Raw genomic sequence first — 25,526 nt, forward strand, 5'->3', positions numbered from 1 at the left:
AGGAGGGAGGGAGGAGGGTGAGAGAGGAGGGAGGGAGGAGGGTGAGAGAGGAGGGAGGGAGGAGGGTGAGAGAGGGAGGGAGGGAGGAGAATGAGAGAGGAGGAAGGAAGGAAGGAGGGTGAGAGAGGAGGGAGGGAGGAGGGTGAGAGAGGAGGGAGGGAGGAGGGTGAGAGAGGAGGGAGGTAGGAGGGTGAGAGAGGAGGGTGAGCGAGGAGGGAGGGAGGAGGGTGAGAGAGGAGGGAGGGAGGAGGGGGTGAGAGAGGAGGGAGGGAGGAGGGTGAGAGAGGAGGGAGGGAGGAGGGTGAGAGAGGAGGAAGGAAGGAAGGAGGGTGAGAGAGGAGGGAGGGAGGAGGGTGAGAGAGGTGGAACGAGGGGTAAGAGAGAGGGCCTTCACCAAAGTCAGGCTTCCTCCTCAGGGAGCGTAAGCCCTTGGCCTTGGAACAATGCCGGCAGCTGTGGGTTATCAGGAATCTTCCTCTGGAATGTCAGACTGAGACACGGTACACTTCCCACCACAGCTGTCCTCCGGTGGCACTGTCACTTGCCAAAGCTAACGCAGCCAGCCAGCAGACACAGGCCAAGACACTACCAGGCTAGCACAGGGCACAACAGCACAGCCGTGCAGCAGAGCTGAGTACAGTTCAATACCATACCTAGAGCCCTATAAAAATCTGTGTTGCGGAAAACCTGCATGGATTCACGGAATCCAGACAATAAAAAGGATTTATTTTAATTTTTTATATATATATTTTTTTTTAAACTTTAGTAAGAAATCAACTAAATGTATTGAACTTAATCAATTGGGTGCGCACTGCCTGCCATCCAGGACACCTACAACACCAGGTGTCGCAGGAAGGCCAAGAAAATCATCAAGGACCTCAGCCACCTGAGCCATGGCCTGTTCTCCCCACTTCCATCACTCAGACGCGTGCAGTCATGGGTAAAACGAACAGACTGGCCAATAGCTTCTACCCCCAGACCATCAGGCTGCTGTATAGCCCCCCCCCACCTCAACAGACAATTACCCTGCCCACACACCAATGGACATTAATATTCATCACTGTCACGGTTGTAAACATGTATATATTCTACATTTTTTATTTCATAGCTTCATTCACACCTGCACTGTTGGGAGCTCGGCGCTTAGGAATGTCACTGTACACTGCAACTACACCTGTGCATGTGACTAAATAAAAACATCTCATCTAATCGAACATTCATCCGCCCAAGTTAATCATACGACATGAACAAAATGCATCAGTGATTTCTATTGTCCTGGGACTTTGTGAAACGGCACAGGAAGAGCCCTGTCTGTGTGTGTCGTGTGGTGCGCCTATGTTTAGTCTACACTTTGAGTAGCTGTTCGTGGTAATGCTAATGATCACCGTTTTGCATTGAATCCAGTAGCCATTTGTTTTGCAAACTCTGCAATCACATGAGCGCTACAGAATCACTGGTGTACACTACAGAAACACTGGTGTACACTACAGAAACACTGGTGTACATTACAGAAACACTGGTGTACACTACAGAAACCACTGGTGTACATTACAGAAACCACTGGTGTACACTACAGAAACACTGGTGTACATTACAGAAACACTGGTGTACACTACAGAAACACTGGTGTACACTAGAGAAACACTGGTGTACACTAGAGAAACACTGGTGTACACTACAGAAACACTGGTGTACACTACAGAAACACTGGTGTACACTACAGAAACACTGGTGTACACTACAGAAACACTGGCGTACACTACAGAAACACTGGTGTACACTACAGAAACACTGGCGTACACTACAGAAACACTGGCGTACACTACAGAAACACTGGTGTACACTACAGAAACACTGGTGTATACTACAGAAACACTGGTGTACATTACAGAAACACTGGTGTACACTACAGAAACACTGGTGTACACTACAGAAACACTGGTGTATACTACAGAAACACTGGTGTACATTACAGAAACACTGGTGTACACTACAGAAACACTGGTGTACACTAGAGAAACACTGGTGTACACTACAGAAACACTGGTGTACACTACAGAAACACTGGTGTACACTACAGAAACACTGGCGTACACTACAGAAACACTGGTGTACACTACAGAAACACTGGCGTACACTACAGAAACACTGGTGTACACTACAGAAACACTGGTGTATACTACAGAAACACTGGTGTACATTACAGAAACACTGGTGTACACTACAGAAACAATGGTGTACACTACAGAAACACTGGTGTATACTACAGAAACACTGGTGTACATTACAGAAACACTGGTGTACACTACAGAAACACTGGTGTACACTACAGAAACACTGGTGTACACTACAGAAACACTGATGTACACTACAGAAACACTGGTGTACACTACAGAAACACTGGTGTACACTACAGAAACACTGGTGTACACTACAGAAACACTGGTGTACATTACAGAAACACTGGTGTACACTACAGAAACACTGGTGTACATTACAGAAACACTGCTGGTGCACACTTGCATTAAAGGGTAACCACACCCAAAATTCTACATTTCTTATATTTTTCTCAAAAGTGGTCTCCTGAGGTGGTTTAAGATTTGTTGTGGACTTAGAACATTCAATTGAGTTGTTTTTCTGTGTGACTTTTGAGAACAAAAACCTGGGGAAAAAACAGGGGGGGAGAAACCTGGGGGAAAAAAGCAGGATAAAACGGATTTTGGGGAAAGACTAAACGGAATCAGGCAATGATTTTATAGCGCCCTACATGCCACACAGTGTGTTCTCTCTCATTCTGGAAAACCAGCACTACAAAATAAAAAGAACTAAGCAGTTTCTCTCTCTGGCTGCTGTGCCCTTGTGTCCTTCTCTCTCTCTCCCTCCCTCTCTCCCTCCCTCCCTCTCTCCTTCCCTCTCCCTCTCTCCTCTCCTCACAAACTTAATGGAGGAGAAAAGAGAGCCCTCAGGCTGTGAGACTCATTCTGACGCACATGCAACAGTGTGTCAGCCCAAATTGCGTTTCACCAAAGCCAACCTGGGCCTCACACGCAGGCAGTGCAGCACAGTATAATATAGTAAGGCACAGTACAGTCATAGGTCCCAATGAACTCAATTCACCCAGGATACAGCCATTATTAAGCCATACAGGGGGCAGAGGTAGAAAGAGAGAATTAAAGAGAGGGAAATATAGAGAGCGATAGAAAGAGGAGAGAGAAAAAGAGACAAGAGTGAGAGAGACAGACAAGAGTGAGAGAGAGTGAGAGAGCGAGAGAGATAGAGAGTGACATATCCAGGCCGGGGGGGTCAGTGCCAGAGTTTCTCTCATTAGTGAGATTAGACCTGAGAGAGTCGCCTTGTCCCAAACCAGGACACCCCTCTGCGTGTGTTAATGCTCCGTCTGCTACCCCACCCCCCTGTCTGCACCCCTCCTCCCCACATCTGGCTAGGAGAGTGCAGGAGACTTAGGAAACATATCGGTGCCTGACATAAGACAACGCATGTATGGGTTCATTCAAAGTGTGTTGACAGATTGCGGAGCAACACCTTTGGTTGATCTGCCTGTCTGTCTCCGTGGTTAAGGGCGCTGTACTGCAGCGCCAGCTGTGCCACCAGAGACCCTGGGTTCGCGCTCATGCTCTGTCTCCCCCTGAAAAGATTTAGATGCACTACTGTTCCACTGGAGGTCATAAGGTGAATGCACCAATTTGTAAGTCGCTCTGGATAAGAGCGTCTGCTAAATGACTTAAATGTAATGTAAATGAAAGACTATGCAGAACCTACAGTATTACACACACACACACACACACACATACAGCATTGCATTACAAGCACACACACCTTTCAGACACATTTACAATACAAGTCACTGGCTTGCCATGTCAAGGTGCTTAGCCGATGTCCGTTAATCTCATTCTCACAGTCTAGACTCACTCCGCCTGCTCGGCACAAAGGCACCAAGATAAGAACATGACAGAAACCATAAACGGAGAAGTTGGTCAACAGACACAACGCTTAAGACGACATGTCTGTGTTTTAACTGCTTTCCATAGAACAAACGCTCTGAGATCACAGATTCATACCTGCTGAGGACCAGACTGCAAGGCAGATCTAGAAACCATAGAAACTCCCCATTGGAAAAGCATGTAGAAACCCGAGAGCGAGAGAGAGAAAATAAAGAGCAGGTCCTTCTGGTTTGAAACAGGTCTCTCTCTCCATCGAGCTGTTCCTTGATGCCCTGAAGAGCGATCACACTCCGGCTTACGAGCAGCAGACACAAGCCCGACGCCACACTCTCACCCTGCTCCAACACGGACGGACACCACAGAAGAGAACTTACGACGTGTATTACGATATGCCGATTGATCGAGACATTCGCCCATAACAACATTTTTCACCATTTGACCGGCTGAGTCTTCGACACAAACTCAAGTAACTGTATAACTACATAACCATTTGACTCGTCCAGCGACTCAAAGTAACTAACGGTATAATCCAGGAATGAAACCCAAAACCTAACAGGCAGAGAATGCTATTGGGGCTGCCTGGAAGTCAATATTCTTCCAACTCTAATTAACTGGGCAGATAGATTGTCCTGCTGAACGGAAAAAGAGGGATTTGAGGGCAAAACCAATACAACCAAAACTATCACAACTGTCCCAATGTATCATGATCCAGTTCTGTGCGAGAGCGTTAGTGGGGGAACCAGAAGGAGTGGTATCCGAGCAGCGAGAAACTATGAGAATCTCAACTCTTGGAGCCGGGGGCATATCTCATCTGATATGATGTGAAAATAACACCTGTTGATGGAATTGCAGGGGGACGCTTTGTAGGGTGAAAACACGGCGGTAATTTGCTGTGAAGTACCAAGCACTGCAGTTCCCCAATACAGGAGAGGGGTGTGTAGACAGGTAACAGCACATCAGTAATACTGCAATACCAAGAAATAGCAATGGGTGGAAACAACAGCCACCTGAAGTCCACACTAGAGCGAGTGTTAATTCGGAACATAAAGAGCCCACTGTGATGATGGATCTCACCACACACACACTCCTCCTCTTCCATTTCCTCTTTCCCTCTCTCTCTAAAGAGGCAGCTGCCCTGGCTGCTCCATGAAAGGCTATGACACATCCAGGCCAGATGTACTGTGAGAAGTTGCCAGTTTGCTCTCTGAGGCCAAATGATTATGCACATTCAGCCTGGGAGGCTGGGAGACACAGAGGCAGGCCAGTTGACTGGGGGAGGGAGCTGAGGCCCGAGGCTTCTGGCAAACACAGGAGGAAGAGGAGGAGGGGCAGACACTAAAGCCAGGCAGATGAGTTACCATGACATGTAGGGTGGGTTGACAACATCATGACAATGTCTACGCATCTCGAAGCTGCCACGTGGTAAACCGTAGATGGCTCCCTTCAGCTAGTTTTTATCTTGTTCTTGATACCACCTTCTTGTTTTGAGGTCTTTTGACTTATATGTCACGTCTATGCTAATATGGCTCAAATTCGCTAGCTAGCTAACCAACAACTGTAATGATGTATTTGAGAGACCACAAATGCTTACTGTGCATTTATGTTTTCAATAAACATTTGGGGACAATATATAGTATAGTATAACAGTGCTCAGAATGGTGGTGTGCACTTTGGAGCAAAACCCAGTGGAAAACAATGTGAACTGTGGATATTTGGTGACTTTGTTGGCAATAGCACCATCAGAAGACCTAAGCCCCCCCCTACTTACTGTTGCCGTCATCTTGTCACTCTCCACCATGATGGCTGAAGAATACTTGTTGGATGGCATTACTGTTGCAGTTGTGTTCTTCAGGGATTGTTCTTTTGTTTCTCTTCTAACCTAGAGGTAAACCAGAAAAACAATGTCGCAGTTAAGAAAGTGCACGAAACAGCACATTTAAATGTGCATTATTTCACACAATTGACATACATTTCCCATACTTCCCCCTCTTACAAGTTCACAAACTAAACAGAGAGAATCTTGAGTCAAATACAAATTCCTTATCTAATCACACAGAATCACTAGCTAAGTGGCCACCTGAATATGTATTATTATAGTATTATAATATTACTATAATACACCAGTGCTACATTTTGGACGTACGTCTTCTACTCAAATGCCCACCACAAAAGTTAGATCTCATGTTTCAAAAATAAGCTTTAACCTCGTTGTCTTTAAGCAACAGTATTGCCACTACAATAAGAGCACCAGAGAAGATCCCCACCAAAATAGGCTCTGAAAGCTAATTCACACGTAGAAATACATTTATCGAAAATCATTTGGATTTGGTGGGAACTTAGTAGCAACAGCTCAAGAAACGACATCAACAATATAGTTCCTCAACATAAAGTGTTCTTCTTCCTGAAGTTCAAGGCCAGGGTTGGGGATACAGGCAGGGATGTAGTGGAGGATAAACTCACGTAAACAAGATTTCGCACCTTTTTATTTCTGAAACAGCGTTTACTCACCTTTTTATTTTGTTAATGAGCGTTTACCCACGTATTATTACGTTCCCAGTGTTGATCAAAGCTTATATTGTCGATCTTCTTGAGATGTAATCACGCCTGCCTCTTTGCGAACGAGTGGAATCGTGAGGAGTTGTTTGTTTGTTATGTTTGTGTCCGCCCCTCGGATTTGCCTTGTTAGTAGCACATTCCCCACTCTCTCAAACAGCCCTCTCGCGAGTCGCAGCACCTGCGAAAACAAACTACACCAGCTTGGAGCTGGGCTCAGCAGACCAACGGCGCCGACAGACTAGGCTAATGGGTTTGCGAGATGCCAGACATAAGGTGTCCGTGATCGACTGTGTCTCCAGACATCTCCCAAACAAAGAAAAAACAAGAATCCCGGACAATTAGTGCACAACTGGTAAATAGTCACGTAGTCAGGTGACTAGCTGCCAGCAGAGACTTTTTTTTTTTACCCCTTTTTCTCCCCAATTTCGTAGTAGCTACTATCTTGTCTCATCGCTACAACTCCCGTACTGACTCGGGAGAGACGAAGGTTGAAAGTCATGCGTCCTCCGATACACAACCCAACCAAGCCGCACTGCTTCTTAACACAGCGCCATCCAACCCAGAGGCCCGCCACAGGAGTCGCTGGTGCACGATAAGACAAGGATTTCCCTACCGGCCAAACCCTCCCTAACCCGGGCGACGCTAGGCCAATTGTGCGTCGCACCACGGACCTCCCGGTCTCGGCCGGTTAAGACAGAGCATGAGCGCGAACCCAGGGTCTCTGGTGGCACAGCTGGCGCTGCAGTACAGCGCCCTTAACCACTGCTCCACCCGGGAGGCCAGAGACTTCTATTCATATTCCAGTAATGTTAAAGGGCTCTGGTGTTAGGATGAAGTAAGAAACTAATGTTAAAGATGAACTGAAAGATTTTTGTAAGTTAAGGTGATTTTTGATAACCAAATGTGATAATGTTCCTACTCTTAAAACTGCTGAAAAACTCATATTTTGTCACGGATCCCTCCGGAACTGTCATTATGCACACCTGGTCCCTATTCCCATTCATTAGTAATTGTATAAGTGTGCCCTTTGTTCACCATTGTCCTGTCGATTATTGTTACAATGTCCGTTGGTCGTGTGAGTACCTGTGCTGTGTTGTTTTGGCTTTTGTGCCACGTGGATTGTGCAGATGATTACGGGTCTCGTTCCGTGTGGTATCATTGTTTCGATTGTGTATTTATTTGAGGTACTCCTCGCATGTTTGTTTGGGTTTCTACTCTGTGTTTTGTATAATTGTTTGTTTGGTCTTCGTCCCCGTGCCTAAACATGGCACGCTGTAATTTGGGTAAATAAAAAACCCTATTACGCATTCCTGCGCCTGTCTCCCGACCATTTATGCCAACGTGACATATTTATGTTAAAACATTTGAAAATGGCCTCATCTGACTACTGACTACTACCGCCATCTTGATAATGTGTCATCAATGACATCACTTGAATGGTTCGGCTGAAAGGCAGACCAGACAACAATAAAAAAAAAAATGAAAAAATGAAAACAAGTGCCTTTTTAGAAGGCTATCCTGCTAGAGACTAGCCAGGTAACATGGCATGAATGACAAATATAAAATTATACTGTGCCAGGTGGTCTACCATAGCCAGCTAGTCCAAAACAATGGCAAGCTCAGTTATCATTGATGGATATTTTGCTAACGTTAGCTTGTGAAGTTAGCAGAACAGCTGGCTAGTTAGCCAACTTGCCAGCTTGAATACTAATTTTTCTAGCCAGCTGTTTCTAGCCCAGCTAGCTAGCTAGCTAGCCTCTACTAGATTTGACACATCTGAAGACCCTCAATTACAAGCCATATATATGAATAACCTTTCCTGCATTGTGTACACGATCTCCCTTCAAAAGTGTCTTTATTATCAGGTGCATGACCATGTAGTTAGCTAGCTTACTAATCTTGTTTTCTGTTAGCTAGCTTGCTGGCTAACACAGTATGATGCCCATGTCAAAACTACTGTAATGTTTAACACAGCTAGACCTTGCTTGCTGAATGAACACAAAAACATGTGCAAGTGGGTTTTGACTGGACTATAGACACTTATTTGATGCTAGCTAGCTGCTTTCTTATTGTGGACATCATGCATTTAGCTAGTTTACTAATGTCGGGTAACAGTAGATCTGATGTCTCACGACTTCCGCCGAAGTTGGTTCCTCTCCTTGTTCGGGCGGCGTTCGGCGGTCGGCGTTGCCGGTCTTCTAGCCATCATTGATCCATTTTTCATTTTCCATTTGTTTTGTCTTGTCTTCCCACACACCTGGTTTCAATACCATCATTACATAGTGTGTATTTAACCCTCTGTTCCCCCCATGTCCTTGTCCGGAATTGTTTATTGTAAGTGCTTGTGCACATTATGTCTGGTGTGCGACGGGTTTTGTACCCATTGTAGTGATGGTTTTGTTTACGGTGATTTTTATTATTAAACTGCGCCGTTGTAACACAGTTCTTTGCTCTCCTGCACCTGACTTCTCTGCCGCCAGTACGCACCCCTTACATGATGCCTCTGACCAATGTGCTCAAAAACGTATGCAAGTGGATTTTTGACCGGACTATACAGGTTTGTTAACATGGTTGTGAGTATTTTATAGTTTTTCCATCTCAAGTTGATTGTTTAAGGTTAGATTTGATTCACTTCTTGATCAGTCTTGATCAAAAAGTCATGAGTAAAGCGCGTACACTACCATTCCCATGACGTAGTTTCAAATAGTATACATTTTCATAACAAGGTTACCTAACATTGACATGTAAATCAATGGTTCAACAAGGTTACCAAACACTGACATGTAAATAATGTTGTTGGTTGAATTGAGCATTTCAGTTCTACTTTAAACAGATCCTGACCTCAGCAGGAGCAAAAAATAGTCAAGTTCTCATTCTAACGTTGCTTTACAGAGAGTACTAGTGACACAGACAGTGGTGAGCTTGAGAAAGGCTGCAATGCATGCAGGAGGAAGCAGGCCGGGGCCCAAAGGTTGTGCACAAATTTGTTTACATCCCTGTTTATGTGCATTTCTCCTTTGCCAAAATGATCCATCCACCTGACAGGTGTGGCATACCAAGATGCTGATTAAACAGCATGATCATTACACAGGTTCACCTTGTGCTGGGGACAATGAAATGACTCTAAAATGTGCAGTTTTGTCACACAACACAATGCCACACATGTCTCACGAGAGAGCGTGGAATTGGCATGAATGTCCACCAGAGCTGTTGCCAGATCATTTTATGTTCCTTTCTCTACCATAAGCCGCCGCCAACATCATTTTTGAGAATTTGGAGGTACGTCAAACCGGCCTCACAACCGCAGACCACGTGTAACCACGCCAGCCCAGGACCTCCACATCTGGCTTCTTCACCACAGACCAGGTGTAACCACGCCAGCCCAGGACCTCCACATCTGGCTTCTTCACCGCAGACCACGTGTAACCACGCCAGTCCAGGACCTCCACATCTGGCTTCTTCACCTGCGGGATCATCTGAGACCAGCCACCCGGACAGCTGATGAAACTGAGGAGTATTTCTGTCTGTAATAAAGCCCTTTTGTGGGGTAAAACTCATTCTGATTGACTGGGCCTGGCTCCCCCTGGCCCTCCACCCCCTCCCATGGCTGCACCCCTGCCTAGTCGTGAAATCCATAGATTAGGGCCTAATTTTATTTATTTCAAGTAATATACACAACAATATACACATTTTTCTACGGATGTCTACCCAATGACCTGACAGAGACAATGCAGAGAAATAGTTTCTATATAAATCATTTAATGTAAAAATAAAATAAAAACTTTAAAAAACAAAACTGAACTCAAAAAGCACTATTCCCTCAACACTACTATAGGCCTACATTAAAATGCAATCAATATGCAAATAACAGTTTACCAAAAAACGTTGATATCGGTGGTTGTTCGTCTTATCTCGTTAGCCCCCTGACTGAAGTTTACAGCGCACCCACCTTTTTGTTCACCACTACATCACTGGATACAGCACAATGGGCTCATAATGTGGCCCGGGAGCAGACCAGACATGTCCATACACTTCCCCGGGAGTAAACACACACACACACAGAGGCCGGGAAGGACCTAACAGGTCAACAGTATTGTCAAACATGCCTCTGCAGAGAGAGAGAGGAATTTGTCTCGCAGGATAGTGATTTGAACCCGCTGGAGGGCAATGAGCGAGGTCAGATAAGGCTGGTTGGTGCCTAGTGATCAGGCGGTTACCAAATTGAAATCGTGTGTTGGGGCACTGCTGTCGTTTTGTTTGAGAGATCATTTCAGAGAGATCATTTCAGAGAGATAATTTCAGCCACTGGCTGAATGTTATTATCAACGGGAGGGGCTCAAAAGTCAGCCCTGCAGCACCCCATAAACCAAAGAAGAAGTGAAAGATCACATACAGCTTACGATGCAACACCTACATCCCCGTTTGCATGAATATTCCAGGCATTAAAAGAAGAAGCCCATACCCAAGACCAGAAACAGCCAGGGCCACAGGTGCATCCTGCAAACTACGGGACACACACACTCGGGGACACACACTCACTCACGCACGCACACACTCTCTCTCTCTCTCTCTCTCTCTCTCTCTCACACACACACACACAGCCAAGGAAAGTCTTAATGATCCTCTCTAAATGACTCAAGATTAGTCTCTAAATAAATACATTTTCAACAAGCTTTCAAACCACTTGTTTTTACTGCTTCTTAAAAAACACATTGAAATGCAAAGCCACATTGTGAAGTTAACACTGGCAAAAGCCATGGCGACTGAGAGGGTGAAGGTAGGAGGTGGAGGGGAGGGTGGGGGGACAATAAGGGGCCACATCAAAGTTCTTTCGGCAGCCTGAATGTCAGAGATTAGGGCTACAACATGAAAGGTTTTTTTTGTTTTACCCACAGGGGGTGTCACCGCTAACAGCCATTACAATTCTGCAGCCTACCTTTAAATGTAATATTCATAAATTCTCTGTGCAAGAAACTGTAGGCCTACAGTATTTGTTATATTTGTAACCTCCAAATAGTTCAAACTGGGGCAGAAAAAAATGAAACATGTGGATGTTTTAAAATGAGTGTGTTCACACGTGTGCCTGCAGCGCGTATGAGTGGTCCGAAGATGGTTCATGCCATCCCTCGCCACTAAGCACAAAGTATAGTTCTCGAGAGATGAACAACCAAGCCAAAGCAATGAGTTTTTGTTCTTAATTAGAAACGGTATCCGTGAATGTGTGGTTAATAAAAAATGTATCTTTGGAAATCCCACTTCGGCGGGCATGCCTTGAGCAGGCCCAAGCGGGTTCACACGGTGCGGTGTCGGCTACAGTCAAATACGCCAATTATCCTATTACTTTCGCGCTGATGCGTGTGAACTCTCAGAGAATAAAGACCCAACTTCAAAGACTCTGCAAACTTGATATAAAAATCCACGCAGGTGCACAACAGTTTACGAATTCTGTAAGACTCAAACAACTAGGCTAGGGTTATAGACCTATTATATTAAGTTTCCGCATTACAATGTAGGCCCATTAGGCCCAGTACATACAATGATTATGAAGGCACATATTCTTACAGAAAACAACTATTCCAAAATAAACCATTTTAAAAAACGATGTCTCTCTCTCTCTCTCTGGCACGACATGGAGTTAGGAAACATGCGCTTGGCTTGTATGAAAAACGTCGCAATCGAACTTGAAATTATTTTGAGGAAATTGTGCCAATGCCACAATAGCAATGTAACACTTCGGGAGTCGAGTTCAAGTTGAACCAACGTTTAGATAAACGTCCAAAGACACGCTAAAAAAATGAATCACCGTCTTCTTGAAAATCACAAACTAGCCTACTCACGCGTAAAAATGCATTAGATTCCACTCGCAACGTCTGTTGCCAACTGTACATGCTACTAACTGCGCGACCCAGATCAACTCTGTGAATTTAAACTGCAACATTAAACATTCCGATACAGAACACAATACAGTTCACAGTAAATAGTAAATTTCACAGTAAATAGCCCTATATTTGCCATGTTTGAGGATATGTTGGATATTTTCCCTTCCTTCCTTGTCTCCAACTTTCATAATCATACATCCGCGCAACTTTGTTGCATCAATTACATCGAAGTGTGGCATGTCTTTAAGCAAAAAAAAAGTGGGAATTAATATGACTCCCAATCGAACAAATGACTGTAAAAGTAAGAAAGTGGTCAAACCTCATGCAGGAATTCTTACGGTCTCAAGCAGCATGCTGCTGTGGCGTAAATTGATCTCCTGAGTGCTGTTTTGCAGAGAGCACAGTCCAGGCTACTTGAACACTTATCACGAGAAGGGCAACTGTACAACAAAAAAAAATTACCTGTTGCAGAGGTTGTCATTCGGAAAGAAAGAGGGGGAACAGTTGAAATTGATTGGTTCTCTCTCACTGCTTGGCCCACACTCTACCTACTTCAACCTACACACGCCTTCTTCTTCTTTTTTACGCTGGGGGAGAATATTTTTTACTCCTCAAGCTTGCCTGCTGCAATCTTTTTTGCTCCTTTTTTTTGCAACAGTATTCAGGCGTAACTTTTCCCGGGTCTCGAATCACGCTGTAGCTGAAAGAAAAATATATTTACCTTTTCCAGTGTTAACCCTTAATAGACCTACGTTGCATTATACACCATGTATAAACTGCTCTGCCCATGGTCTAGTTAGTAAGTACCCCACTGGTCCTTATTAGGAGAGTGCGTGTACGTGTAACCGAATGTCCACAATAACAATATATCCAAACATTTGAGGTTGTCACTGAAAAAGGATTGCCATTCTATTCATTTACTGAAGTCTTATTAAATCCATTGGTATAATAACAAATGCATCATCATAACTGTGCCCATTTAAATTCTATCGCACATTTGTCTTACATGTTCCTGTGTTTTGTATTGTAGCCTATGTAATGTGCTTTGTTCATGAATTCAAGTTTGGTTTGCAGGTAAGATGAACAAAGCACATGTAATTGATCACAAGACATCTAGTGGCCTTTTTGGATACTTCAGAGTGTCACAGGTGTCTGTAGTTATCGCTGGTCCCCTGTGTGGCCTGTAAAATAAGAAGAAGATAGAATGACAAAGCTGTGAAACGTTATCCTAAATATAACCTATCAACCTTGTGAATACCATTGGTGTTTAATATGAGGGTTTCAGCATAAACGATCCTTTATATTTTGACACACTTTTATTTGTTTTACTTGCTTCTGCCCTGTCATAATGAAGTGTTTTGTAACACTAAAACTAGTGGCAACTGAACTGCCACCAATGTTAAGGAGACAAAACTAACTTTGCTGGAGTTTTGAAACACGTGGGTTGTAAAAGGGGTTATGAGACCGATTGAAGGTGTATTGAAACATTCATCCTAAAGTGTTCTGAAACACCACTTAATCAATAGTTGTGGAACACCTTGCAAGAGGCTGGGAGCACTAACACGGAAAATATTGAAAACACTAGTATGGTGTTTCGAGTCCTGTTTAGTGCAGAATTAGATCCCTTCTTCTTGGGTTTCCAAATCCAGTGGAAGGTCCCTGCACTTATCGTGTATTCCCTGCTCTTGTGCTGATGAACTCCTCATTGGTAACTCCAAAAGGAATTATGCTCAAACAAAGGATATTGAGAAAATATTGTTTTGTGAAAATACAAATGAATACGTTTGTCCAGGATAATAATGAATGAGTACAAAATTATTATTTGTGGAATTTCTTTCCTTCTTCATGAGTTTGAGCAAATCTGTTGTGTTGTGACAATGTAGGGTTGGTATACAGAAGATAGCCCTATTTGGTAAAAGACCAAGTCCATATTATGGCAAGAACAGTTCAAATAAGCAAAGAGAAACGACAGTCCATCATTACTTTAAGACATGGTCAGTCAAGTGCAAAGTTTCTTGAAGTGCAGTCACAAAAACCACCAAGCGCTGTGATTAAATTGGCTCTCATAAGGGCAGCCGCAGGAAAGGAAGACCCAGAGTTACCTCTGCTGCAGAGGATACGTTCATTAGAGTTAACTGCACCCAAAGAAATGCTTCAGAGTTCAAGGAACAGACATATCTCAACATCAACTGTTCAGAGACTGCGTGAATTGGGCCTTCATGGTTGAATTGCTGCAAAGAAACCACTACCAAAGGACACCAATAAGAAGAAGTGACTTGCCTGGGCCAAGAAACACGAGCGATGGACATTAGACCAGTGGAAATCTGTCCTTTGGTCTGATGAGTCCAAATTTTAGAATTTTGGTTCCAACCGCCGTGTCTTTGTGAGACGCAGAGTAGGTGAACGGATGACCTCTGCATGTGTATTTCCCCCCGTGAAGCATGGAGCAGAAGGTGCTTTGCTCTTGACACTGTCTGTGATTTATTTAGAATTCAAGGCACACTTAACCAGCATTGCTACCACACCATTCTGCAGCAATACACCATCCCATCTGCTTTGTGCTTAGTGGGACTATAATTTGTTTTTCAACAGAACAATGACCCAAAACACACCTCCAGGCTGTGTATGTGCTATTTGACCAAGGATAGTGATGGAGTGCTGCATCAGATGACCTGGCATCCACAATCACCCGACCTCAACCCAATAGAGATGGTTTGGGATGAGTTAGACCGCAGAGTGAAGGAAAAGCAGCCAAGTGCTCAGCATATGTTGGAAAAGCATTCCTCATGAAGCTGATTGAGAGAATGCCAAAAGTGTGCAAAGCTGTCATCGAGGCAATGCCTCTCAATGGCCAATACATAGCATTAGTAAACCAGGATTTATATATAGGCTCCTGAGCCTGGGGGATCTGATGGGACATCTGAATCCGACTTAAGGAGCAAAATATATATCTATTTTTATATATATATACTGTATTTTGTTTACTTTTGGAATATTATGAGTATGTTTTTCCCCCTTCGGCTATTATGATCAGTTTTCACCCCATCTTGTAGGTGGCGGCATGCACTTCTAACGTTTGTTTGCGGACCTCCATAATACAATAGAAGAAACAAGTATGGAACGTGCTGAGTTGAATAGCAAGAAAACGAATTGAATTTGCTGATCAGTGCACTAGCTGACAGCAACAATTGTGCAACTTCAATTTACTAAAGATACTTTACCAGATTCTGTGAGCAATGACTTTCTGAACATTAACAAATTCAACGAGCAGGTGAGCATTCGATAACGTGAAATGGTCGTTTTGAGCATGAACTCAGTACAGTTAGCAAAAGTTAACTGTAAACACTGCAGGGGTATATTCATTCGTCCAATTCTGTTGCAAAACGTTTCTTAAACGGAACGAAACGGGGCGGGACCTACTTGAATTTGTCCAATAGAAGCTCTCGTTTTTCACTTTGCTTCCGTGTGGTTCTTAAAGGGTGAACGCAATGAATACACCCCTGCAAATATTAGCTGCATGCTTGCTTGTACTTACGAATTGACATAAAGCCTAACTGATTTCGAAACATGCTGCTTTTAGTATGATGCAATGTTTCGAAATGTGTGTAGTTAGGCTATACACGTCCCAGGTCACATGACTAGGTACGGTCACATGATTCATATGAGGTCTGGCCCATCTTACCTAACAACAAAGTAGATCTATGGCAACTATGAATCAATGTACTGAATAGACCAATAAACTCTGTATTCTTAAACTGTTTCTCTGCAGCAATTTACAAGTCTGACTGAGATTGTTTTCAATTTCCTGTTGGAGCCAAAAGAGGTAAACACACTCATGAGGACAGACATATATTATCTTATCCTTAATTGTGTGCTGGATGTGTGAACAGACTGCCACTTGACTGTGTTTCCTTCATTCATTGTGGTGTGTATTTGCAGACGACCAGGCTCTTGCAGCAGCTGAGTGAGTTTGCAGAGGAGAATGGGATGAGTGCAGGCCCTCTGAGAAACCGTATGAAGAGTTTCATGCTGCTTCCCTGTGGTGAGACTGACAGACAGCACTCACAAATAAAGAGATTTAGAAATAACTTGTGTATACAACGTGAAATACACCTAAACCAAAATATGGTAAAGAGTCCAGCACATATCTTAGTATATTAGTATATCAATTAGTATATCACTTTTAAAAAGTTTTGCAAATTTTAATGAAATAAAAAAACTGAAATAACTTATTTACATAAGTATTAAGACCCTTTGCTATGAGACTCTAAATTGAGCTCAGGTTCATCCTGTTTCCATTGATCAGCCTTGAGATGTTTCTACAACTTACCTGTGGTAAATTCAATTGATTGGACATGATTTGGAAAGGCACACACTTGTCTATATAAGGTCCCATGGTTAACAGTGCATGTCGGAGCAAAAACCAAGCCATGAGGTCGAAGGAATTGCCCGTAGAGCTCAGAATCAGGATTGTGTCGATGCACAGATCTGGGGAAGGGTACCAACACATTTCTGCAGCATTGAAGGTCCCCAAGAACACAGTGGCCTCTATCATTCTTAAATGGAAGAAGTTTGGAACCACCAAGACTCTTCCTAGAGCTGCCCGCCCGGCCAAACTGAGCAATGGGGGGAGAAGGGCCTTGGTCAGGGAGGTGACCAAGAACCCGATGGTCATCTGACAGAGCTCCTCTGTGGAGATGGGAGAACCTTCCAGAAAGGCAACCATCTCTGCTGCACTCTACTAATCAGGCTTTTATGGTGGAGTGGCTAGACAGAAGCCACTCCTCAGTAAAATGCACATGACAGCCAGCTTGGATTTTTGCCAAAAGGCACCTAAAGCACTCTCAGACCATGAGAAACAAAATTCTCTGGTCTGATGAAACCAAGATTGAACTCTTTGGCCTGAATGCCAAGCGTCACGTCTGGAGGAAACCTGGCACCATCCCTACGGTGAAGCATGGTGGGGGCAGCATCATGCTGTGGGGATGTTTTTTAGCAGCAGGGACTGGGAGGCTAGTCAGGATTGAGGGGCAAGATCAACAGAGAAAAGTACAGAGAGATCCTTGATGAAAACCTGCTCCAGAGAGCTCAGAACCTCAGACTGGGGCTAAGCTTCACCTTCCAACAGGACAACAACCCTAAGCACACAGCCAAGACAACGCAGGAATGGCATCGCGGCAATTCTCTGAATGTCCTAGAGTGGCCCAGCCAGAGCCTGGACATGAACCTGATCGAACATCTTTGGAGAGACCTGTAAATAGCTGTGCAGCGATGCTCCCAACCAGCCTGAGAGGGCTTGAGGGGATCTGCAGAGAAGAATGGAAGAAACTCCCCAAATACAGGCGTGCCAAGCTTGTAGCATCGAGGCTGTAATCACGGCCAAAGGTGCTTCAACAAAGTATTGGGTAAAGGGTCTGAATACTAAATGTGATATTTCAACAAAACATTTTTTATACATTTCTAAACATTTCTGAAGACCTGTTTTTACTTTGTCATTATGGGGTATTGTGTGAAGATTGAGGGAAAATGCCATTCAATACATTTTCGAAATAGGCTGTAACATAAGAAAAAGTCAAGGGGTATGAAGACTTCCCGAATGCACTGTAAAATGTGTTCGATTTAATTATGTGGTTACAGCAACCTAAAATGGACAAAGTACATGTTGTAAGTTTATTTTAACTCAAAACCAAGATTGGAAGAAAAACATTCTAGGTGCCCTGAAGAAAAATCTGACGGCAGACCAAGTCTAAGGAGACCTTCTGGCTTTAGGTATGTTGTAATATATATGTAATAAACCCCATGTACACTATCAAAGCTGCAAATACTCCAGTCTCCACAGTCCATATTGGTACTGAGCTTTACAGTGTCATTAAACAACTTTTAACCATAACTTTTAATTGATAGGATTCAATGATGCCAAGGCAGCCCATTTTTCACAACAGGTATGTTACAACATTTAATATCCTATCCTCCCTGTTGGATATTGAATTGAGAAAAAATGTCATTGATTGAATAATTATTTTCAGTGGAGCAGCCACTACCCTGTGTTGTCCAGGCTGGCTGAAGGGCAGACTCTTATGGTCAACCAGCAGGTTGACATGGAGTGGAAGTTTGATGGTAAGACAAATAACCTTAGGATAGAAGTTCCCTTGCGTCCACTCTTTTGTGATATTCCCCACCTCATCGTATAATGTAGATGTTTGTTTCACTCATTTATACTTAACAAAAATATGAAATCAATATGCAACAATTTCAAAGATTTTAGTTACAGTTCATATAAGGAAATCAGTCAATTGAAATAAATTCATTAGGCACTAAACTATGGATTTCACAATACAGATATGCACCGGTTGGTCACAGACACCTTAAAAAAAATGTAAATCAGGAAACCAGTCAGTATCTGGTGTGACCACCATTTGCCTCATGCAGTGCGACATCTCTTTCGTAAAGAGTTGATCAGGCTGTTGATTGTGACCTTGAGAGAAATAAGCTTTTTGTGCGTATGAAACATTTCTGGGATCTTTTATTTCAGCTCATGAAACATGGAACCAACACTTTACATGTTGCGTTTATATTTTTGTTCAGTGTATAATAGGTAAATTACCCAATTCCCAGCAGCTCCATGACTACTGTCGTGACGTGACTCATTATTCTGATGATTTATGTATCGAATCAACTATGTTTAATTGTTACGTGATTTAAAGGAGTCATGTAACAATTAACTCATTAGGATTTGGGGCACCGCGGAAGAAGTTGTTTAACGAGTTCTCCCTAATTAAACTCTAGATTATATATCGATAAGTCATGTATTAATCATTACCTCATATCGGTCTCATAATTCTGAATGTTGCATACTCCTTGTATCTGCACAAACCCAAGCTTTACTGATCATTCCGTACCACACAAATGGATTTAATTGTTTATTTACTAACTAACTAAATGATAAAACAGGATACACACACACACGGTATAGGTTATTGATTAGAAACTTAATACGATGAAAATAGGTCCCTAGTGGACTAACGATGATATGACCGTTTATCAAAAGAGGGAGGGAAAAAGAAAGAGAGACACTCTCTCTTGTAACTATGCTCACACTAATCCTAATACTTTACCCCGAACCACCGCCCATTTGGGTAAGAAATAATGAATGTATTTACAGTTGAAGTTGGAAGTTTAGATACACCTTAGCCAAATAGTTTAAATCTGAGTTTTTCACAATTCCTGACATTTCCTGACGAGTAAAAATTCCCTGTTTTAGGTCAGTTAGGATCGCCACTTTATTTTAAGAATGTGAAATGTCAGAATAATAGTAGAGAGAATGATTTATTTGAGCTTTTATTTCTTTCATCACATTCCCAGTGCATCAGACATTTACATACACTCAATTAGTATTTGATAGCATTGCCTTTAAATGGTTTAACTTGGGTCAAACGTTTTGGGTAGCCTTCCACAAGCTTCCCACTATAAGTTGGGTGAATTTTGGCCCATTCCTCCTGACAGAGCTGGTGTAACTGAGTCAGGTTTGTAGGCCTCCTTGTGCGCACACGCTTTTTCAGTTTTACCCACACATTTTCTATAGGATTGAGGTCAGGGCTTTGTGTTGGCACTCCAATACCTTGACTTTGTTGTCCTTAGGCCATTTTGCCACAACTTTGGAAGTATGCTTGCGGTCATTGTCCATGTGGAAGTTTTAACTTCCTGACTGATGTCTTGAGATGTTGCTTCAATATATCCACATAATTTTCCGTCCTCATGATCCAATCTATTTTGTGAAGTGCACCAGTCCCTCATGCAGCAAAGCACCCCCACAACATGATGCTGCCACCCCCATGCTTCACGGTTGAAACGGTGTTCTTCAGCTAGCAAGCCTCCCTCTTTTTCCTCCAAACATGATGATTTATTTAGTTCACCTTTATTTAACCAGGTAGGCAAGTCGAGAACAAGTTCTCATTTACAATTGCGACCTGGCCAAGATAAAGCAAAGCAGTTCGACACATACAACGACACAGAGTTACACATGGAGTAAAACAAACATACAGTCAACAATACAGTATAAACAAGTCTATATACGATGTGAGCAAATGAGGTGAGATAAGGGAGGTAAAGGCAAAAAAAGGCCATGGTGGCAAAGTAAATACAATATAGCAAGTAAAACACTGGAATGGTAGATTTGCAGTGGAAGAATGTGCAAAGTAGAAATAAAAAATAATGGGGTGCAAAGGAGCAAAATAAATAAATAAATAAAATAAATACAGTAGGGAAAGAGGTAGTTGTTTGGGCTAAATTATAGGTGGGCTATATACAGGTGCAGTAATCTGTGAGCTGCTCTGACAGTTGGTGCTTAAAGCTAGTGAGGGAGATAAGTGTTTCCAGTTTCAGAGATTTTTGTAGTTCGTTCCAGTCATTGGCAGCAGAGAACTAGAAGGAGAGGCGGCCAAAGAAAGAATTGGTTTTGGGGGTGACCAGAGAGATATACCTGCTGGAGCGCGTGCTACAGGTGGGTGATCCTATGGTGACCAGCGAGCTGAGATAAGGGGGGACTTTACCTAGCAGGGTCTTGTAGATGACATGGAGCCAGTGGGTTTGGCGACGAGTATGAAGCGAGGGCCAGCCAACGAGAGCGTACAGGTCGCAATGGTGGGTAGTATATGGGGCTTTGGTGACAAAATGGATTGCACTGTGATAGACTGCATCCAATTTGTTGAGTAGGGTATTGGAGGCTATTTTGTAAATGACATCGCCGAGGTCGAGGATTGGTAGGATGGTCAGTTTTACAAGGGTATGTTTGGCAGCATGAGTGAAGGATGCTTTGTTGCGAAATAGGAAGCCAATTCTAGATTTAACTTTGGATTGGAGATGTTTGATGTGGGTCTGGAAGGAGAGTTTACAGTCTAACCAGACACCTAGGTATTTGTAGTTGTCCACGTATTCTAAGTCAGAGCCGTCCAGAGTAGTGATGTTGGACAGGCGGGCAGGTGCAGGCAGCGATCGGTTGAAGAGCATGCATTCAGTTTTACTTGTATTTAAGAGCAATTGGAGGCCACAGAAGGAGAGTTATATGGCATTGAAGCTTGCCTGGAGGGTTGTTAACACAGTGTCCAAAGAAGGGCCAGAAGTATACTGGTGCCGTCTGCGTAGAGGTGGATCAGAGACTCACCAGCAGCAAGAGCGACATCATTGATGTATACAGAGAAGAGAGTCGGTTCAAGAATTGAACCCTGTGGCACCCCCATAGAGACTGCCAGAGGTCCGGACAGCAGACCCTCCGATTTGACACACTGAACTCTATCAGAGAAGTAGTTGGTGAACCAGGCGAGGCAATCATTTGAGAAACCAAGGCTGTCGAGTCTGCAGATGAGGATGTGGTGATTGACAGAGTCGAAAGCCTTGGCCAGATCAATGAATACGGCTGCACAGTAATGTTTCTTAACGATGGCGGTTAAGATATCGTTTAGGACCTTGAGCGTGGCTGAGGTGCACCCATGACCAGCTCTAAAACCAGATTGCATAGCAGAGAAGGTATGGTGAGATTCGAAATGGTCGGTAATATGTTTGTTGACTTGGCTTTCGAAGACCTTAGAAAGGCAGGGTAGGATAGATATAGGTCTGTAGCAGTTTGGGTCAAGAGTGTCCCCCCCTTTGAAGAGGGGGATGAACGCAGCTGCTTTCCAATCTTTGGGAATCTCAGCCGACACGAAAGAGAGGTTGAAAGAGATGTTGAACAGGCTAGTAATCGGGGTTCCAACAATTTCGGCAGATTATTTTAGAAAGAATGGGTCCAGATTGTCTAGCCCAGCTGATTTGTAGGGGTCCAGATTTTGCAGCTCTTTCAGAACATCAGCTGACTGGATTTGGGAGAAGGAGAAATGGGGAAGGCTTGGGCGAGTTGCTGTGGGGGGTGCAGTGCTGTTGACCGGGGTAGGAGTAGCCAGGTGGAAAGCATGGCCAGCCGTAGAAAAATTCTTATTGTAATTCTCAATTATAGTGGATTTATCAGTGGTGACAGTGCTTCCTGCAACACTAACTCAAAAAAGTTCTGGGACACTGTAAAGTCCATGGAGAATAAGAACACCTCCTTCCAGCTGCCCACTGCAAACCGAAGTCCCTTCATCGGTGATTGGTCAACAGTAGGGATTCATAAATGAAGTCTTTCAATGAGAGACAAAACATATTGATGCACATTTTTTCACTTGAGAAGTACTGCACCAAACATCTGAGTTAGATTTACAATTGCGTGATTAAGATTTCCTCAGCAAAAACGCAAAGCTGTCATCAAGGCTACGTTGAAGAATCTCATATAAAATATATTTAGATTTGTTTAACACTTTTTTTGCTTACAACATGATTCCATATGTGTTATTTCATAGTTTTGATGTCTTCACTATTATTCTACAATGTAGAAAATAGTTTTAAAAAATAAAGAAAAACCCTTGAATGAGTAGGTGTCCAAACTTTTGACTGGTACTGTATTTCTTGAGTTATCTTAGATTAATTCAGACTATTTTGAAGCACTGGCTACAGCGTCTCAAGATGGACAAACGGTACTATTGCTGCTTTTACATTTTTTTTAATTCAAGCTTAGTTCGCCGAGCCTTTTAGCCTCTAGTTTTCATGGTTTGTTTTCCTACATGTGCCAGAATTCCTGCAGCCTGCCAAGTACTGTCTTTCTCCCATGGCTTTAGCCACTTTGATTTGTTGACATAAATATGTCCACACATAGTGAAAGTAACTCTGAAGGAGGAAGGCCCTAAAAAATTTGCAGGCTATAGCCTGTTTATAGCCTCGTACTCTTTTATTTGTATCTATTTGTACTTTTTAACTGCATAGTTGGGAAAGGGCTCGTAAGTAAGCACTTCACGGTAAAGTGTACACTTGTTTTATTTGACACATCTGAAAAAACTTTTTTTAAATTTGAATGAGCATAACGTGACCATATTACTAGCACCAGTGCTGGGGAGTAACAGATTGCAAAAATATTGTAATCATATTAGATAATTACTTTTAAATTCAGAAAGGATTGTTGCAACAAGAACAACAAAAATCGGACACCTTTCTGTTTTCTCAATGACATTTAAATCCGCATTGAAAAAAGGCGCAGGTTTACGTTTTTCCACCTGAGCGAGTCTGACCACAAGTCAGAGACCACTATGACACACCAATGTGTTTGATGGATTGCGGGAAAAGAGCAGGAACAGGATTTTAATAGGCTACAGTCCAAGCTATGTCTTCCAATGGTGTGACTGCTGTCGACATCATCCAAAGATTTTCCAACTTGAAGAAATACCCTTACAGGCCATTTTGAGCCTGTAATCGAACCCAAATGCTGATGCTCCAGATACTCAATTAGTCTAAAGAAGATCAATAAGCCTTTTAAAATGATAAACTTGGATTAGCTAACACAACGTGCCATTGGAACACAGGAGTGATGGATGCTAAAAATGGGCCTCTGTAGTCCTACAGTTTGTAGATGTTTCCAGCTACAATAGTCATTTACAACATTAACAATGTCTACACTCTATTTCTGATCAATTTGATGTTATTTTAATGGACAAAAAAAGTGCCTTTCTTTCAAAAACAAGGACCTTTCTAAGTGACCCCAAACTTTTGAACGGTAGCGTATGTCATTCAATTGGTAATATTAATTTGTCCTCTTCTAATGCCTCTTAGAGGGAAAGTAATCAGATTACGTTACTGAGTTTGAGTAATCCAAAAGTGGTTACCAATTACAATTTTGGACATGTGACTAGTAACCCTGACTAGCACAATATACAGAATCTGTCCATGTTCATAATTTCGAGGAAATTGGAACATTGCAGTGTTCTACACTATTTGAAAATATCTCTACGTCTCTTCCAGCTTACGTTGGTCATCAGAAAGGGGAACTCAACTGAAAGTGTCTACATGGGTGAAGCTCTTACTCTGGCTGCGCTATCTCCTAGTCAACATGTCATTGGTTCACTTTGCCTATTGTTCTTGGTGTCATTGACTGTTTTTTGTTGTTCTTTCTTCAGAGTTGACCCTCCCCCGGTTTTACAACTACCTCAGTGAAATGGAGAGGGCCAAAGCCAGTATGGACTGCTTCAGCTGAGCTTTATCACCAGTAACATGAGAATGTACTGAATGTGTCCTTGAGGGACAGGAGGAAACACGAATGGAGTTGCCAGCGACAGTGGTTGACATTGGGTCTGCCCGAAATGGCATACTGTTCCCATTACAGGACAATACTTTTGAACGGGGGCAAAGTAGTGCACTATATAGTGAATAGAGTGCAATTTGGGACGTACAATGAGTTCAAAATAGAACATACAGAATCTGAAGGAAACGTCCAGATTCTCACATACCATTAAATTATTTCAATGTTTTGTCTTTTGAAATGTGCACAGTTGTTTTTCGCAGTAGAGAGTTTTGTGTGCGTGAGAAAGTCTTCGCGGGTGTGTTTTGAATTGTAACCCAATGACTTTAATTCCATTGGCTGTCACTACAAGTGATGTGAGGCATACACGTAACTGTTTTTTTGTTGTTGCAATCTTTAATCATTTGTATCACAGATTTGCTTCAGTTCATTTTGTCTGTTTTAATGAAGTATTCAGATGTCATATTGGTCTGCTGTAGGTATTCACATAATGATGAATGAATGCTAGAAATACTGAACAATATCCTCAGACAATTACACAGCAAGATTATTACGCTGACATAGAAGATACTATTGAATTGGCTCTAATAACAGGTTTCGGTAGCTATTCCACTGACAGCATAATGAGAGAGAGGGGCATGTGCATACTAGTTGTCACACCATCCTACTTCTGTACCTTAATTATCCAACTAGTCGCATCAAATGTACACCCAAATATTTTCTACTGTCATTTGAGCCCGCAGCAATGACCTGCCATGTGTGGGCATTCTACATTCATTCAATGTTTTGAAAGTGTTTCGCGAAATAAGAGCTTGAAGCAGAAAACAACCTAACACTGCCTGCATTGCTTGATGCTTACATTGTCATAATAACCAATAGGATGTTGATCAGAATACGTGGTATGTTTTTGGAGAAATACAAGCTTGGAAAATGCCATGTCTTTGTTTCCGTAAATGTATATAATCAAGCACTTGCCTTTTAAGAGTGTATATT

General features: G+C 42.8%; 1 protein-coding gene and 1 long non-coding RNA gene across 5 annotated transcripts in view; one reads left to right on the forward strand and one right to left on the reverse strand.

The window, feature by feature from the left end:
- Positions 1–13,032, reverse strand: part of LOC115131991 (DNA (cytosine-5)-methyltransferase 3B-like) — a 54,672-nt gene extending 41,640 nt beyond the window's left edge. For 2 of the 3 annotated variants that reach the window (XM_029664138.2, XM_065020643.1), the window contains exons 1-2: positions 12,717–12,851; positions 5,731–5,841 (exon numbers count right to left, since the gene is read on the reverse strand). In XM_029664138.2, the coding sequence (XP_029519998.1) occupies positions 5,731–5,790 (60 nt within the window). In that variant the 5' untranslated portion in view covers positions 5,791–5,841; positions 12,717–12,851. The other variant, XM_065020644.1, reaches the window with a different exon arrangement.
- A 2,385-nt stretch (positions 13,033–15,417) lies between these two features.
- LOC115131992 (uncharacterized) lies at positions 15,418–25,466 on the forward strand. 2 transcript variants are annotated; one of them, XR_003864025.2, is made up of 7 exons: positions 15,428–15,668; positions 16,167–16,220; positions 16,337–16,439; positions 18,089–18,166; positions 18,302–18,339; positions 18,424–18,514; positions 24,412–25,466. It is a non-coding gene; the product is annotated as an uncharacterized LOC115131992 (long non-coding RNA). The 2 variants fall into 2 exon arrangements; XR_010464370.1 differs by having other exon boundaries at positions 15,418–15,668; positions 16,337–18,166.
- The last annotated feature ends 60 nt before the right edge of the window (positions 25,467–25,526 follow it).

This window comes from Oncorhynchus nerka, linkage group LG7 (assembly GCF_034236695.1).
Source record: "Oncorhynchus nerka isolate Pitt River linkage group LG7, Oner_Uvic_2.0, whole genome shotgun sequence".
Taxonomy (NCBI): Eukaryota; Metazoa; Chordata; class Actinopteri; order Salmoniformes; family Salmonidae; genus Oncorhynchus; species Oncorhynchus nerka.